The sequence below is a fragment of the Sapajus apella genome, unplaced genomic scaffold (genome assembly GCF_009761245.1).
Source record: "Sapajus apella isolate SASKATOON/1434 unplaced genomic scaffold, GSC_monkey_1.0 scaffold36, whole genome shotgun sequence".
NCBI lineage: Eukaryota > Metazoa > Chordata > Mammalia > Primates > Cebidae > Sapajus > Sapajus apella.
Genome location: NW_022436976.1, coordinates 2,517,922 through 2,534,818, shown reverse-complemented (window position 1 = coordinate 2,534,818; position 16,897 = coordinate 2,517,922). Strand labels below are relative to the sequence as shown.

The window sequence follows — 16,897 nt, the reverse complement described above, 5'->3', positions numbered from 1 at the left end:
TTTCAGCTCTTTGGAATAATACCGGCATCACTCTGCAAGATTGAATCATATGAAACATTTTAATCTTTTTTCCCCTTTATTCTTTAGATTAAATGAAGACCTATGTATTTAAGATATTAAAATATAAATATTCTTGAATTATACATAAAATGTAAATATTCTATTAACTTTTTCAAATTGTTTTTTCACTTTGTTATTTATTTGCATATATTATAGCCCTATTTCATTGCCTGAGAGTTTTAATTGTTCGAGAACTAGATGGTCTCTGCAAGAAAAGGAAGAGCAAAAGTCCCAGACTAATTTGTGAAAAAAAATAACTAGGAGGGGAAAAACATGAGTGTCTCTATATAGAAAAGCTAGAGCGTGTTTCATTGATTCTTTATTTCTCAAGGTTGTTAATCTGTCAGAAGGATATTAAATTTTTCTTTTTCAAATTCAACATGATGTGATATTAAAATAATTTTTACCTAAATTTAATAATTTTATTTCCTTTTTATTTTTTCATAGGATAATTCTAATTTATACATGGTTATGGAATATGTCCCTGGGGGTGAAATGTTTTCACATCTAAGAAGAATTGGAAGGTTCAGGTAACTAATGCTTCTGCGTTCTTCAAATCTTGTATGCTTGTGTTGTTTAACCAAATTCTTAAGGCCAATGCCAAAAATTTATTTTGTTTGATTAATATTTTAGCCATATGAAGCGTTAGGTGGAAACAAAGAGGCTACATCATACACAAGTTTTAAAATTCAAATTAAAGAACTTTGAAGACAATTTAAATGTTATACTAGTAATAGGTTTTATGAAGGTCCACTATTTGAAGATTTTTCAGAAAATGCAAAAATTAATTGAATTTTAAAATATCAATATTAAACAAATATTAATAATATAACGCTGGGACAAAAGATTGTGTTAAGGATGAAGATGGAAAATAAATATATAGAGAAATAATAATGGTATTATGGTAATAAAATTATTAAAGTTTGTTTTTCATAAATTTAATTCTCCTTAAAGTTCTTTCTAAGTTTAGTTTTTAAAATATATGCATAATTTAACAGGAGTTTATACCCCATCAGGTTATGAGTAATAAGATCTCACAGTTATTAAAATAGTTTATAGAGTCTGATTGTTTTATCTGTGTGCAATAGTTTATAAGCTTCTGCTGTTCATTAATAATCACTAATAGAATAAAGCTAAAGTAAAAAACAGATACAGCTTCATTCTGTTTAGTATGTTAAGTCAAAATAAAAATGTAGAGACATATCTCTAAATTCAACATTTTATTGAAGAAGCAAAAATTGCAGTTTGAGGCATATACACAGACCAGGTGGTCTTCAATGTGTCTAGAAAATAAAGAGAAAGTTGGAAGTTTTGTAAAAAGGAAAAATTTTATGTTTATTTGTTTTGCAACAAAGTTTACTAGGACTAGTTAAGTTTTGGGAGCTGGCAAGCTGTGATTGGTGAGCGATGGTGGTAGATCGAACTAGTCTAAGAGTTACAGTAGGTTGTCTCAGTAGCTGTTAGAGAAAACTGGTTTCAGGTTACAACAGGCAGTTTCAGCAGCCAGGCTTATAGAAAATTTAATTTTTTTTTTTTTTTGGGCCGAGTCTTCCTCTGTTTGCCAGGCTGGAGTGCAGTGGTGCCATTTCAGCTTACTACAACCTCCGCCTCCTGGGTTCCAGTGATTTTCCTGCCTCAGCCTCCCAAGTAGCTGGCACTAGAGGTGCCTGCCACCACATCTGGCTGATTTTTGTATTTTTGGTAGAGACTGGGTTTCACCATGTTGGCCAGGCTGGTCTCGAACTCCTGACCTCAAGTGACCCACCCTCCTTGGCTTCCCATAGTGCTGGGATTACTGGTGTAAGCTACCACACTTGGCCTTAATTCTTGGAGCAGGGGGCAGGTGCTGTGTGTCCTGAGTGCTTTATTTCCCTGGTCCCTTGACTGATTTAGTTGCTTGTGATGAGAATCAGCTTTCATATTTTTCCCTTTACATCAAGATCTTTCTCTGAAAGCATTGTTGATCAGCCATCTTAAAGTTAGGCTTAATTGTTCGTTGGTGCCAGGATGGACTTATTCTAGTTGTTTCTGTCCCATATATGAGAGAAGGTATGGGGAGGGGGGCGGTCTCTGTCATGGAAGTAGGTCACATTCAAGTAACCAAGAGGCCAGAAGGTAAATTTTTCTCAAAGTAGATGTTTGTCTGGAATCCAGCATCAAATTCCCTCTTATCACTTCCATAGGTATTAACAGTCATCTTTAAGTGTTGAGCTAACATTCTGTTGGGACTTTACAAAGATTAGATAGGCACTGAGAACAAAGCTTACAAATGATAGGAAAAAAATTAACAATATAGTAAAATTTATTTGTGCAGTGCTTTTCAACTAAAGCCCAGGCCTAAGGGCAAAAAACTAAACAAATTAAAGGACCAGGGGAAACTAATGAGACCTGCTGTTGCCATTGACTAACATTTTATGACTGGGTTGAACTAAAGCAGAGAATGCCTAACTTTGCAAGAGGGAACACCAGTACAAATTAAACTAAAAATTATGTTAAAGATATTGTCGATGTTGTGGACTAGATGAACTGAAAGATTTTCTTAAGTGAGGTTTTGTCAATGGCCATAGCAGGTCTCACCAGTACCTATAGCAGTAACTGATTGTGAATTTTTAATTACAATATTATTCGGTTAAGTGAAAAAGGCAGGCATTAAGAGGGGTGAGAGTTGCATTGCGATATGGGGTTTTGTTCCAATGTCTTGAGAAAAGCTGTTTACACCATGGAAAACATTAACTTCCTTGGCCTTGTTTACAGTTTAAATGTCTCTGACTATGGCTTTGGACAGTTTGATGAACTTTCTGTGTGGCCATACATCAGACATGAGATTTGTTTCTTAAAATTTACATAGTTTCAGCTTACAGGGCTTCAGGAACAGATCGGTTCTCATTTTAGAAATTTTATGGAAGAAAGTTTGATTGGAGGAACCTAGGAGAATTTAGGACCTTGTCTAGTCTGTAGGTAGATAACAATACTCAAAAACAATGTACAGACTTACAGTCTAATAACAGGTGTATTATAGTTATTTGTTAGAAACAACTTTTTTCTCTACATTGATTACATAGGAGTCTTAGATGTAAAAACTTCTTGAGGCAAGGAAGCCAAACCAAGGCAGTCTTTAGATTTTATTTACAGTCCTTAGGTTCCTGGTCCTGCCAGGAAGTAACAGTTTTTATTTACTCATTGTAATGCTGAGAAACCCTCGAGTTAAGCATTTTATGCACTTTTTAAATACAACAGCTTGGTAAGAACCCTGGTAATATAATCAGTGTTTTCAATTGTATTCTGCTGTAAACAGAGAGCAGATTTTTACTGGACTTATGCAAATCATCATATTCCCATAAAAGTACTTACAACTAATTTTTTAATAATAAGGAGAAAAAAAGGAAACGCTTTTATCTTTTTTTTTTTTTTACAAATATATACTTTGCCAAATTGCTACAAATTATAAATAGCTTAAGAGATAATTTTTTAAAATCTGGAAACCAAAATATTTAAGTAAAGAACTAATGATGTTTTAAATGAAAGTTATGAAAACATTATTTTTATCAATTACTTAATTTTATGTAAGTAATTTTTGTTTTGCTTGATCTTGATTAGTATTTTCATTTACTCATCATTTTTTGTTAGCATTCTGGAAATTTTTATTTAGTCAATTAATCTTAAAGTTATTAGAAACCTGTATTTAAGAGTACTTGTTGGGGTCTTTTCCACACATTCAGGGTTTATAGTGATATGTGAGATTTTGATCCTGTCATTATGTCACCATCTGATTGCTTTATAGTTTGATTTTGTAATTGCTTTATATTGCCTGTGGGCTATGATCTTTAGTGTGTTTTTATGGTACCAGGTATTGATCTTTCATTTCTATGTTTAGGACTCCCTTAAGGACCACTTGTAAGGCTGATCTGGTGGTAATGAATTCTCTTAGTGTTCCCTTGTCTGAGAAAAATTTTACTTCTCCTTCAGTTATGAAGCTTAATTTGGTGGGATATTAAATTCTTGGGTGGAATTTCTTTTCTTAGAGGATGCTGACAATAAGCCCCAGTCTGAGTTCCCTTTGAATGAAATCATGTCCTTTGCAGCAACATAGAAGCTTCTGGAGGTCATTATCCTAAGTGAATTAACACAGGAACAAAAATCCAAATACTTCATGTTCTCACTTTTAAGTGGGAGCTAAACATTGAGTGTACATGGACATTAAGATGGAAACAGTAGACACTGGGAACTACTAGAGAGGAGAAGGAGGGAGGAAAACATGGACTGAAAAATTACCAAGGGGGTGTTATGCTCACTACCTCGGTGATAGGAACATTCATACCCCAAACCTCAGGATCATTCAATATACCCATGTAACAAACCTGCACATGTACCCTCTGAATCAAAAACAAAAATTTTTAAAAATAAATAATTTTAAAACCAATTAATTTATCAAGGATGTACTTAAGTCATGTGAACTAAAATATTTTATATTAGTATGCATTTATCCAAATAGAATTCCTTAAGGGATTTCTAGACAACTATGTCAGATTTTATTATATAGACACAACATACAACATAATATATGTACATATGCATAAAAATATCTAAACACCTATACAAATATATAAATAAAACTCTTACAGCTTCTTTTTTAGAACTCATGAGATAGTAAAACAATAAACCACCCACTTTATAAAAAGAGAGTTAGATCCAAATTGTTGTTTTTCTAACAAAATGGGATAAGGCTAAACTCCTTAAGCTTTTTTTTAATAGGTAATATTATGAAGACTGTGAACTAAATTATAGGTAGAGTGCTTTGAGCCAGTTAGCAATATACTGGATTAGACAAAGAATTATTAACTGTGAAAATGTGAATGAATTATGTGAGGAGACCCAAATAATAGGAATTATTCTAACAAAGTCTGTACAGTGTTTTCTTGTCTCAATTCTTTGTCCCTGAAGATAAGATTGTTACCATTTCTTTTAGTATAGAGGCAGTGTCCTTTACATTGGAATTTTATCTTAAAAACAAAACAACATGAAAATCAAAATGATTTTCTTTTATCTGATGATTTTCCAGTGTTTTACTTAAATAGTCAGTATGCCAAAATAGGAAAAGAGAGTTTAGTCTAGATTAGGATAAAGAAGAGGAATTGTAAAAGTGGAGGGAAAAGCTTCAGAGAGGATATTGTCTCAGCTAGCATTGAGACAGTATTTTGTAGCAAGGCAATCTCTGAGTCCTGAAATTTTTGTTAGCCTTAAGATATCAGTTGGGATATGAGTCTTATTTAGAGTATATGATTTTATGACCGTGGTCTTTTAGTTTTGTTGTAAGAACAACAGACTGTTTGAATAATTCCTATAATGTTTGAACACGTTACCAGCTGGAGTCCCAGAAAATATCCTGGCATATCTTTAAACTTTGAGAGCCTATTTTTAACTTAATGTATTTAGGTGACTCAGTTTAATGCCAAATACACAAAAGCCAATTAAACACAAGTGCTGAATACGCAAGGCCAAATAAACACAAGCACCAACAGAAAATAAAGTATGTCCTTACCAGAAAGAACAATAAGTCTCCAAATGAAAGGAAGAGTACCCTCAACTAAACATCAAAACTGAGGTCTAAACTCTACAGCTGAAGTTAACAGGGGGAAAATAACCCTCCCCAGCAGGAGATCAGTCAGCCAGGAGGCAAAAGACTCCTCTCAAACAGGAGGGGGAATGAGAAAGACCCTTTCCCAACCAAATCCCAAATAAAAGAGAACTCAACCAAAATTAGGAGTTTAGTCCAAAAGAGACTCACCAAGTGGAAAACAGGTGATCCCCCCACCTCAGAAGCAGTGGATCTGAAAGGGCCCCAATGTGGGTACTTCATGCTGTAGTTCCCAGGGCCAGAGATTCTCCCTGAAGTAATTCAGCTTTAGGATCCCACTTCTGACACCAAGTAAATCAAAGCCAAAAAAATGTATAGAGATGAATCTCTAGATTCAATATTTTATTTGGGAAGCAAAGATTGCAATGCAAGGCAAAGTTTTGGGGAGCTGGCAAGCTGTGACTGGTGAGTGATGGTGGTGGGTCAAACTAGTCTTAGAGTCACAGCAGGTTGTTTCAGTAGGTATTAGATAAAACTGGCTTCGGGTTACAGCAGGAAGCTTTAGCTGCTAGGTGTGTGAAAAATTTAATTCTTGGAGCAGGTGCCATGTGCTCTGAGTGCTTTATTGCCCTGGCCCTTCAATTCTGATTTAATTGGGTATGACAAAAATGACTCAATTTGTATAATCAACTTTCACAATTAAATATTGGCATAATTAAAACACAAGTATGAGCTGAAACATGACTGATGTTGGTAATTTGATTCATAAAATGATGATGGCAGACTCAGAATATCACAAGATGATATCAAGTAATGACCAAACATTAGTCATTTTAATTACCTAAAGCCTAAGCCAAGATTCATTTATTGACTTAATATGTACAGGGCAACTAATATAATTAATAGTTTCAGGCATTGTGCGAAGTAAAGTAGTTTCTACTTATCTTTGAGAATTTTCTTTCCCCTCCTGTTATCCTCTCTATCCTACTGCCCCTTGCTCAAGCTGAATCCTCATATTGCCCTATGATTATTTAAAGTTTTCACTAAAGTACTACACCTGAACCTCTTCTCAAAAAAGTTTTTGTTAACTTTCTATAATTGGTAACTTCTTTTCTTTGCAACTCCCCACAGGCCAACTCTTTGATATTGACTCTTTAATACTTGACTTGGTACTAAACAGCAAGTTGATTGAAGGAATTCACACTAAGACACTTGTCTTTTGTCTTTTCTCATCTTTCACAAATACTACATATACACTTGAACGATTGATAATGTCCATCTTAGAAGTTTTGAGGCAGTAGGAATATAAGTTATTGTTTTGCATGGCTTTAATCAGAATCAAAGGAGTCATTATAATTCTCTACTTAAAGCTGTCTAGATTTAAAACTACCACAGCATTAGCCCTTACTATTGTCTTCCTACATTTAATTAAACATCAAATAGAAATATCCAATAACAGTTTGCACTTGGAATATTTACTTTCACCTTTCAAGAATTTGATTATAGACTGAGCGCATAAGCTCGTATAAGCCTGTAATCGCAGCACTTTGAGGGGCTCAGGTGGGTGGATCACTTGAACTCAGGAGTTCAAAACCAACCTGAGCAACGTGGAAAACCTCTGCCCTCCCACTACAAAAAAATAGATGGGCATGGTGGTGTGCAACTGTAGCCCAGCACCTCAGTAGACTGAGGTGGGAAGATTGCATGAGCCCAGGAGTTTGAGGCTGCAGTGATCATGCTACAGCACTCCAGCCCTGCAACAGAGCAAGAAAAAAAAAGAATTTTACTATAGATCTATGTAATGTATGTATTCCTCCAATTAAGCACCAGGATTTGGAAATTAATATTTTATAAGTAAAAAGTAATAATACTAATGACATATTTACAGATGCATAAAGGAAATAAGGGAGGAGCTCCCAGGTCAAATGTTTCCCAGTTTAAGCATAAATATTGCAATGACCAGAATGATTCCTTTAATCTCTGCTTACAATGTTCTCCTCATTCCTTGTCATTTGGCATACAATGTAGATTGATAGTGTTGGGATGAAGCTGAAACTGGAAGGGTATTATAAAATTTTGCTCCCCAAAAGCATTTTTCTTTACATGCTCATTCTTTCAACAAATGTTTACTGAGCACTTGGGAAATGTAGTGACAAGCAAAAAAGACAGCACATATAATCTTTTTTTTTTTTGGAATTTGTATTTCTTGTGCTACCAGATCAAATTCATACCAACCATCTTGAGGGAAATCCTATTCATAGTAAAGGTTGTTCATTGAGGACACAAATCTGAAAGTCATTAAAATTTATCAGGCAGTTTACTAGAATTCAGTTAATACATTAGAAGATATATTAGAAACTCAAATTAGAAAATTGGTACATCCTTTTGGATTTTTCAGATTATGACATCAAAATTACACTGATCTATCAATCTAATATATACATAAAAGAACTGTACATATTTACACTAACGGAGATTATACCTATGTCTGTGTATCTATGTAAACATGCATAGTAGAAGATTTGGAAATTCTCATGCCAGAATTTTATCTATGGTCTCTGAATGGCATTAGAAGTATTCATTGTTCTTCAACAATATTTTATGATATTTTTCCCTTATGAGCATATGTCATTTTTGTAACAGGAACTATTACAAAATGAGTAAAATGACATTAATCTGCAGATAAATTCAGCTAAAGAGCTTCTATGTAGGGAAATTCTATAAACACTTGAAATTTGTGAGAAAAGTAGATGGAGCCTATTAACAATAGCAATGGCGCTGATAGACAATCCAGTTGTCACATTTGCTTTCAAATCATTCTCAAGATACGACATAATTAGAAAGACATCAATATATCCAAATACAGGCAATAATGATTTATAAGAAGATTATATTTTAAGTTTATATTTTTCCTCAACTTATGCTTCCCTATAAATTTGTCAGAGCTTTATTTGAACACAATATACAGATTTTCAAAATATTTGGAAACTAACATTCTTTATATACATTTTTTAAAAAATACTTTTTGTTCCCAAAGTACCTCTGCTTCATGTTAATTTTTATGTATAATCTAATTAGAATGTATTAACTCATTTTTACAGAAAATGAATGTTTTTGTTTCTTTGCAGTGAACCCCATGCACGGTTCTATGCAGCTCAGATAGTACTAACATTCGAGTACCTCCATTCACTAGACCTCATCTACAGAGATCTAAAACCTGAAAATCTCTTAATTGACCATCAAGGCTATATCCAGGTATGACTTAAATACATTATGTATATTATATTTGAGAAAATACTAGGGAAGACCTTGTATGTATATAACCCCAACTTGGACCTTTTTTATGAAGGAGACATTTACTTATTCCTAATAGTTTAAGTAGAGCTCAGAGTTTCACTGCTGTGACAGAGAAGCAAAAATCCTATTATGAAAGGAACCTGTTTATATCTCCTTTAATGTATAATTGTGAACTTAGTATAGGCTCTTGCATAAGGAGATATTAATAGCTAAATCTGTTAGCACTTATTAGTGCCAGGCATATTTCAAGTGTTTTACATGCATTATTTCTTCAATCCTAATAAACCTATGAAGTGGAAATACCATTGCTATCTTCATTTTAAGATTAACAAAACTGGCTGGGCGCAGTGGCTCATGCCTGTAATCCCAGCACTTTGGGAGGCCAAGGCGGGCAGATTGCCTGAGGTAGGGAGTTCCAGACCAGCCTGACCAATATGATAAAACCCCGTCTCTACTAAAAATACAAAATTAGCTGGACATGGTGGTACATGCCTGTAATCTCAGCTACTCAGGAGGCTGAGGCAGAGAATCACTTGAACCCAGGAGGTGGAGGTTGCAATGAGCCAAGATCACACCATTGCACTCCAGCCTGAGCAACAAGAGTAAAACTCCATCTCAAAAAGAAAAAAACCCAAAAAAAACAAAAACAAAACTAAGCATAGCAAGGTCATTTAGCTCGTAAATGGTAGAGTCAAAATTTGAACCTAGGCAGTCTGATCCACGAGTCCATGTGCTTTACGACTGCAGTGTAACTGCCAAAGGATCCCTGACTACCAATACTGAACTGGTAGCAACGTTTTCTTTCCACTTCTACTATTAACAAAGTCGGAACATTTCTTTTTACACGATTATTGATAGATTCTCCCATTGACGTTTTTGCACTTCTGATGGTGCAATTAATGGCAAAGGGCCCATTGGAGTAAGGCAAACTTTTAGCATTGTTTCATTTTTATTAATGCTATTTATTTTTACCTTTTTTTTTTTTCACTTTTTTATTTCTTGGGTCTAGGATCTTATGACAATGTCTGAAAAGTGTTTGTTGTTCATTTGTTCCTTTTCTTAGAGTTGAGGAAGGATTTCCGACTTGGGTTGTTTAAACCTTCATTCACTAAATAGTCATGAATGAATCTCAATTACATGGACTTAATTTGTTTTTCCATTTCTTTCATGGTTTCAATTTGAATTTTAAACTTTCAGTTTAGGCTTAATAAATATATTTATTGCGAGGCAATATATTTTCACTAGTATTTTCTTTTCTTTTATAGGTCACAGACTTTGGGTTTGCCAAAAGAGTTAAAGGCAGAACTTGGACATTATGTGGAACTCCAGAATATTTGGCTCCAGAAATAATTCTCAGCAAGGTATATTCATAATATCAATATATAAGAAGTAGAAATATGAGGCATGCATTCCTATGAACTTATGTAAAAATAGTTTGTTGATCTAATTTTACATTTTTAATTTGATCTAAGTTATGAATTTAAATCTATTTGTGCATGATTACTAAAGAATAATTATTTAGCCTCTACTGCTAATCCTATAACCTCTGTCAATTTTTTTTTTCTTTTTTTTTTTTTTTTGAGACGGGGTTTCACTCTTGTTACCCAGGCTGGAGTGCAATGGCGCGATCTCGGCTCACCGCAACCTCCGCCTCCTGGGTTCAGGCAATTCTCCTGCCTCAGCCTCCTGAGTAGCTGGGATTACAGGCACGCGCCACCATGCCCAGCTAATTTTTTGTATTTTTTAGTAGAGACGGGGTTTCACCATGTTGACCAGGATGGTCTCGATCTCTTGACCTCGTGATCCACCCGCCTCAGCCTCCCAAAGTGCTGGGATTACAGGCTTGAGCCACCGCGCCCGGCCCAACCTCTGTCAATTTTAACTCTGCATCTTAGAGAAATAATATGAATAAATGTGACCTGTAGATCCATGTTTTGCAACCAAAACATAGTCTTTTCTTAATTATTCCTAGTAACGGGAGGGTAGAGAAGACTTGCTCTGGATTACACCAAGAGGTAAATCTAGAGATGATATGTACTAGTTGTCCATTCTTTATTTGTTTCAAATTTACCATTTAAATAAAAGGAATGTATGAGAAGTGTTTTTAAATCTTAAATAGGACTATTAACAGCCATTTAATAGCTTTAGTCTTATTGAAGACAGCTCTACTTTTCTAAATAGTGAAATATGGTGAGAGAAACTGTACTTATATCTAAAAGAATGGTTTAACTTTTCCTCTGCCATCTCTTGGTGGAGAAATCTACAAAGGAGAACCTAACAATAACCAGGCACAAATAGGAGAGAGGAAAAGGAAAGGGATAAAACACATGCTTCAGTGGTTCCCAAATGGAATCAGTGAAATATGGCTAATCTGTAGAAGTGTTAAAAGATTTCTTTCAACTTTTTTCTCATCATCTTTTATGATTCAAATAATGTATAACTTCTTGATCTTTTATAGTCCAAATGTCATTGCAGTTAACACATTTCTTCTTCAAATACAGTTAACAAATAATGTGACATTAAAATGAGCACTAAAACTTTTATAAATGTGTATATATTGTAAAAATAATACTCATTTTACAAATTTAGAAAATACAGAAAAACACAAAGAAACAACCAAAAAAAAAACTGTATGTAATCCCACCAACCTAGAGGTAGCCTTTTAAAAAATATTTATTTATAAGTGTGTGTATATATATATACATATATACACACATATATATATACACGCACACATATCCACACACATATATAATGATAATATATTATATATGATAATATATATGACTATATATATTAGCTTATATTTTAGGTTCAGGGATACATGTGAAGGTTTGTTACATAGGTAAACTCATGTCATGGGGGTTTGCTGTACAGATTATTTCATCACTCAGGAATTAAGCCCAGTACCATAGTTATCTTTTCTTATCCTCTTCCTCCTCCCTGCCTCCACCCTCAAATAGAACACAGTGTCTATTATTTCCTTCTTTGTGTTCATAAATTCTCACCATTCAGCTCCCACTTATAAATGAAAACGTGGTATTTGATTTTCTGTTCTTGCTTTAGTCTGCTGTGGATGATAGCCTCCAGCTCCATCCATGTTCATGCAAAAGACATGATCTTACTCCTTTTTATAGCTGCATAGTATTCCATAGTGTGTATGTACCGTATTTTCTTGATCTAGCCTACAATTGATGAACATGTAGGTTGATTCCACGTCTTTGCTATTGTGAGTAATGCCACAATGAATAAACAAGTACATTTGTCTTTATAATGGAATGATTTATAATCCTCTGGGTATATGCCTAGTAGTGGGATTGCTGAGTCAAATGGTAGTTCTGCTTTTAGCTCATTGAGGAATCTCCATACTGCTTTCCACAATGGTTGAACTAATTTACACTTCTATCAACAGTGTATAATTGTTAACTTTTCTCTGCAGCTTTGCCAGCATTTGTTATTTTTTGACTTTTTAATAATAGCCATTCTGACTGGTGTGGAATGGTATCTTATTGTGGTTTTGACTTGCATTTCTCTAATGATCAGTGATACTGAGCATTTCTTCATATCCTTGTTGGCCACATGTATGTCTTCTTTCAGAAAGTATCAGTTAATGTCCTTTGCCCACCTTTTCATGGGTTGTTTGTTTTTTGTAAAATTTGTTTAAGTTCCTTATGGATGCTGGATATTAGACCTTTGGCAGATGCATAGTTAGATATTTTCTCCCATTCTGTAGGTTGTCTGTTTACTGTTGATAGGTTTTTTTTTGTTGTTTTTGTTTTTTTTCTGTGCATAATCTCTTCAGTTTAATTAGATCCCACTTGACAGTGTTTGCTTTTGTTGGAATTGCTTTTGGTGCCTTGTCAGGAAATCTGTATCTATTCCTGTGTTCAGGATGGCATTGCCTAGGTTGTCTTCAAAGGTTTTTATACTTTGGGATTTTTGTATTTAAGTCTTTAATCCATCTTGAGTTGATTTTGTGTATTGTATAAGGAAGGGGTCCAGCTTCAGTCTTCTGCATATGGCTAGCCAGTTATCCCAGAACTATTTATTGAGTAGGGAATCTTTTTCCCAATCCTTGTTTTTGTCAGCCTTGTCAAAGATCAGGTGGTCATAGGTGTGTGGCCTTATTTCTGGATTGTCATAGTTGAAATCATAGTAAATGTATATAGTCTTGTCTCTGACTTTTTTTACTTTCATAATAACAAGCATGGAAGCATCATTCTAATGGCTTGTTTACAAATGTACTATGAAGTATTTAGTCACTCTTCTATTGTTGAGTATTCAGGTTTTATTTTTGTGTTTTGTTTTTTGTTATAATAAATAACTATGATAAACATCTTTATGCATAAAGCTTTTTCTGTATTTTACATTATTTCTTTAGCATACATTCCCAGAAGTAGAATTACTAGGTCAAGGAGTAGTAACATTTTTAAGGTTTTTATACATATTGCCAAATTGCTTTCCAAAATTATTATGCCATTTTATACTTCTACCATTAGAGTGCCTATTTCATATCACCATCACTGGGTATACTCATTTTTAAAGTATTTACTGATTTAATAGGCAATAAATTGTATCTTATTGTTTTCATTCTCAAGTTTTTTATTTCTTTGTGTGTGTGTGGTGTGTGTGTGTGTGTGTGTGTGTGTGTGTGTGTGTGTGTTTGTTTTTTTTTTTTTGAGATGGAGTCTTGCTCCGTTACCAGGCTGGAGTGCAGTGGCACAATCTCAGCTCACTGCACCTGCCGCCTCTCGGGTTCAAGCGATTCTCCTGCCTCAGCCTCCTAAGTAGCTAGGACTATAAGCACATACCACCATGCCTAGCTAATTTTTGTATTTTAGTAGAGACAGGATTTTGCCATGTTGGCCAGTATGGCCTTGATCTTTTGACCTCACGATCTGTCCACCTTGGCCTCCCAAAGTGCTGGGATTACAGGTGTGAGGCACTATGCCTGGCTGATTAATTTTTTAAATGCTTAATAGCCATTTGGTATGTCTTTGTGTATCTGTAAATTATTAGTTCATCTCCTTTGCCCATTTATCTATTTTAATTTAACATATTTCTTATTGACATGTTCTGATTTCTATACCATGGGTATTAACTTGTGTATGACATATTTACTATAAACATTAGCACACAATTTAAATGTATAATTCAATAAGTTATAGAGAGCTAATGCCTATTTCTGTTAGAAAACAAAGTGATATTCCTATTATACCACTCCTTCCCTTATAAAGTTATATAAAGAATCAGGGAAAAAAAGAGAAAAAGAATATCTCTATAGTATTATAGAATTATGTTTTTGCTAGAAATTTGAAAACTAAATAGTTTGTAAAGCTTCAGTTTTGACAAAAAGGTGGAATATGGGGAAACGTGATGATAGAGGGTACTTCTGAGGGCAGAACAATAGATCTGTGTAGAATTCAGTTTATTTCTCTTCATGACCAGGTTGTCAGGGTTTTTAAAAAATCTCTTGGGCCAGTTGATACTGATCATAATTGATAAACTATTAACATGTTAATATAAACATGTTATTCTTATTTGTTTTCTTGTAAATAGTTCTAGATCTTAATTTTAGTAAGGTTAATATGAAAAAGAACAATTAAACATAACCTTTAATTTTTACATTTGGTTTGCAAAGCCCTTTTTATACACATTACTCCCTTTTATATGATATAGTCCTCACAAAACCCTATGAATTCATTTTTTTTTCCTGCATACCTTTTAGAGATAGGAAGCAAAACAGTAGATAGCAGAAGTAAAGTATACTTAAATATTTACATTAATTGAATTCTACATTAAACTTATTGTTTTCACAAAATCCTGTGAAACAGATGGGATTGTCCCCAGCAGATTCACCCTCCTAACTCCAAAAATACAGAGTATTTTGAAGTCAACTTCACTATTTACTATGTAGTTCATTTTCTATTATTTTCTTTGAAAACATTTGATCTTTCTAGGCATGCTGTGGAAAATCTAATTAGTAAGATTATGGACCTAGAACAGGCCTTAAGAAGTAATGTGGTCTAATTGCCTTCCTGTTATTGAGCAAGAACTAAATTATCCCAGTGAAATAAAGAAAATTTCATTATTTGTAATATTCTTAATCACTTAGGAAGAAGATTTAATAATCTTTCCTAATATCCAATTTCAATATCTGGAAATTCCCTTTTTTGTTTAATTTAAATCTGACCTGATACATTTGGTTCATTTTTAAATTCCATCCTGAATAGCTGCTCAGCAGCTGCTTTAAAAATTTTTTATATGCGTCCAGATCATTTTGAAATTACCTTTGACTTCATTCTCTTCTGAGTAACTTAAGTAACAATTGACATTGGTGTTGGTTTATCTCAGGGCTACAATAAGGCAGTGGATTGGTGGGCATTAGGAGTGCTAATCTATGAAATGGCAGCTGGCTATCCCCCATTCTTTGCAGACCAACCAATTCAGATTTATGAAAAGATTGTTTCTGGAAAGGTAAGTAATATTTTTTTTATTATTCTCTTATTCGTTGTTACTGTACATGAATTTTAAGCTTCATGGATTGAAACCATATTTTATCATCAGAGTATTATTGAGAAAAATATAGAAAAATCTATAGTTGGGAATCTACATAGGGAAAAATATAGAAATCTACATCAAAACATAGAATCTACATTGGGAAAAATATAGAAAAATCTATAGTTGCTGCTTTTACTAGCATAAGTATTGACTCATTTAAGTCTCTTAAGAAAAAAAAGGATAATTGTATCAAGAAATTAGGAAAACAGTAAAGCAATGTCTATATTTAGTATTTTTATCACAAAGAACAGGATGATAGCCATAATTCTCAATACTCCTTCAAATAAATAAAAAATAGTTTATTATTTCATGTGTCTGTCTTCATGGAGACAAGTTTTAGGGGCTGTTTTATATGCCCTTGCATTTTCAGGAGAGACTTCTAGTTTTAATTATGTCTAATACTACAAAATTGGAAGTAAAAGTAAATATAAAATGAATAAGCCTTTTTAAGATGAAAATTTATAGAACTGATTTTAACAGAATTGTTCATGTAGGTTGTGATTATAATTGTCATTGGTTTTTAGCAAGCATGGAAATTACATTAATTTTTCTTGAACGTGAGTAGATTTACTATGTTATGGTTTTTTACATTTTGTAAATTACTTCATAAATCTTCCTTCTTTTGCACTTCTCTCATTTTGTTTTCAAGAGTATTTTGTTTAGGGTCAATCATTTGCTCTTGCCTTAGCTCAGACCTCAGATCTTTTTTTTTTAAAGACCATAGTCAATTCAATAGAAATGAGCCTGAATCTCCTACCATGCAGCAATGAAAGAATAGGCTTTTAAACATTCCCAGAGGAGACCTTCTATACATTAATGACAAAATATATGGGAAGGTATATTTTGCTTATTTTCCCTTCTTTCTATTTCTATAAGTGGTACTTTGTCTTCCCTCCCGCGCCGCCCCCCCCCCACATAGTTCCATCTAGAATATGATAAGGAAATAGAGCATCATTCTTGGTAACACATTACCCTAAAATATTATATAGTTGAAATTTTTTGTTTGTTTTATTTTTTATTTGTTTTGTATTTTGTGACCTTCTTAGGCAGAGATAAACCTAATCAACCTGAAGAATCTGGAAGGAGATAGAGGGAAAGGTTCTATTTCTTTGTATCTCAGCCAGATTCAAATTCTACATTTAATGTGAAAGCTTACCATTGGCATCTATCAACTTAAAATTTCCAGTGTTAACTATTCACAAGGTACCCTGAATGTCCATATTGTAGTAATTTATCTCTTTTGCCAACACTTAAGTTTAAATCATGGATGCTACACAGCTGGGCTGTAGGAACAAGACTCTTGCCAATAGAATTAGTCTATCCAATCACCTAGAATATGCATTTCAACACAGTATTATCCCCTTTCTTATAGTACATATGCAGTCTACTGGGTCACAAGATTCC

The 16,897-nt window shown here is 33.7% G+C and overlaps 1 protein-coding gene across 7 annotated transcripts in view; it reads left to right on the top strand.

The window, feature by feature from the left end:
* The window catches only part of PRKACB (protein kinase cAMP-activated catalytic subunit beta), a 147,228-nt gene that overhangs the window by 101,800 nt on the left and 28,531 nt on the right, over positions 1-16,897 (top strand). For all 7 annotated transcript variants that reach the window (XM_032296446.1, XM_032296443.1, XM_032296442.1 and 4 more), the window contains 4 exons: positions 508-590; positions 8,764-8,890; positions 10,198-10,293; positions 15,287-15,409. In XM_032296446.1, the coding sequence (XP_032152337.1) occupies positions 508-590; positions 8,764-8,890; positions 10,198-10,293; positions 15,287-15,409 (429 nt within the window). The remainder of the gene's footprint in view (positions 1-507; positions 591-8,763; positions 8,891-10,197; positions 10,294-15,286; positions 15,410-16,897) is intronic.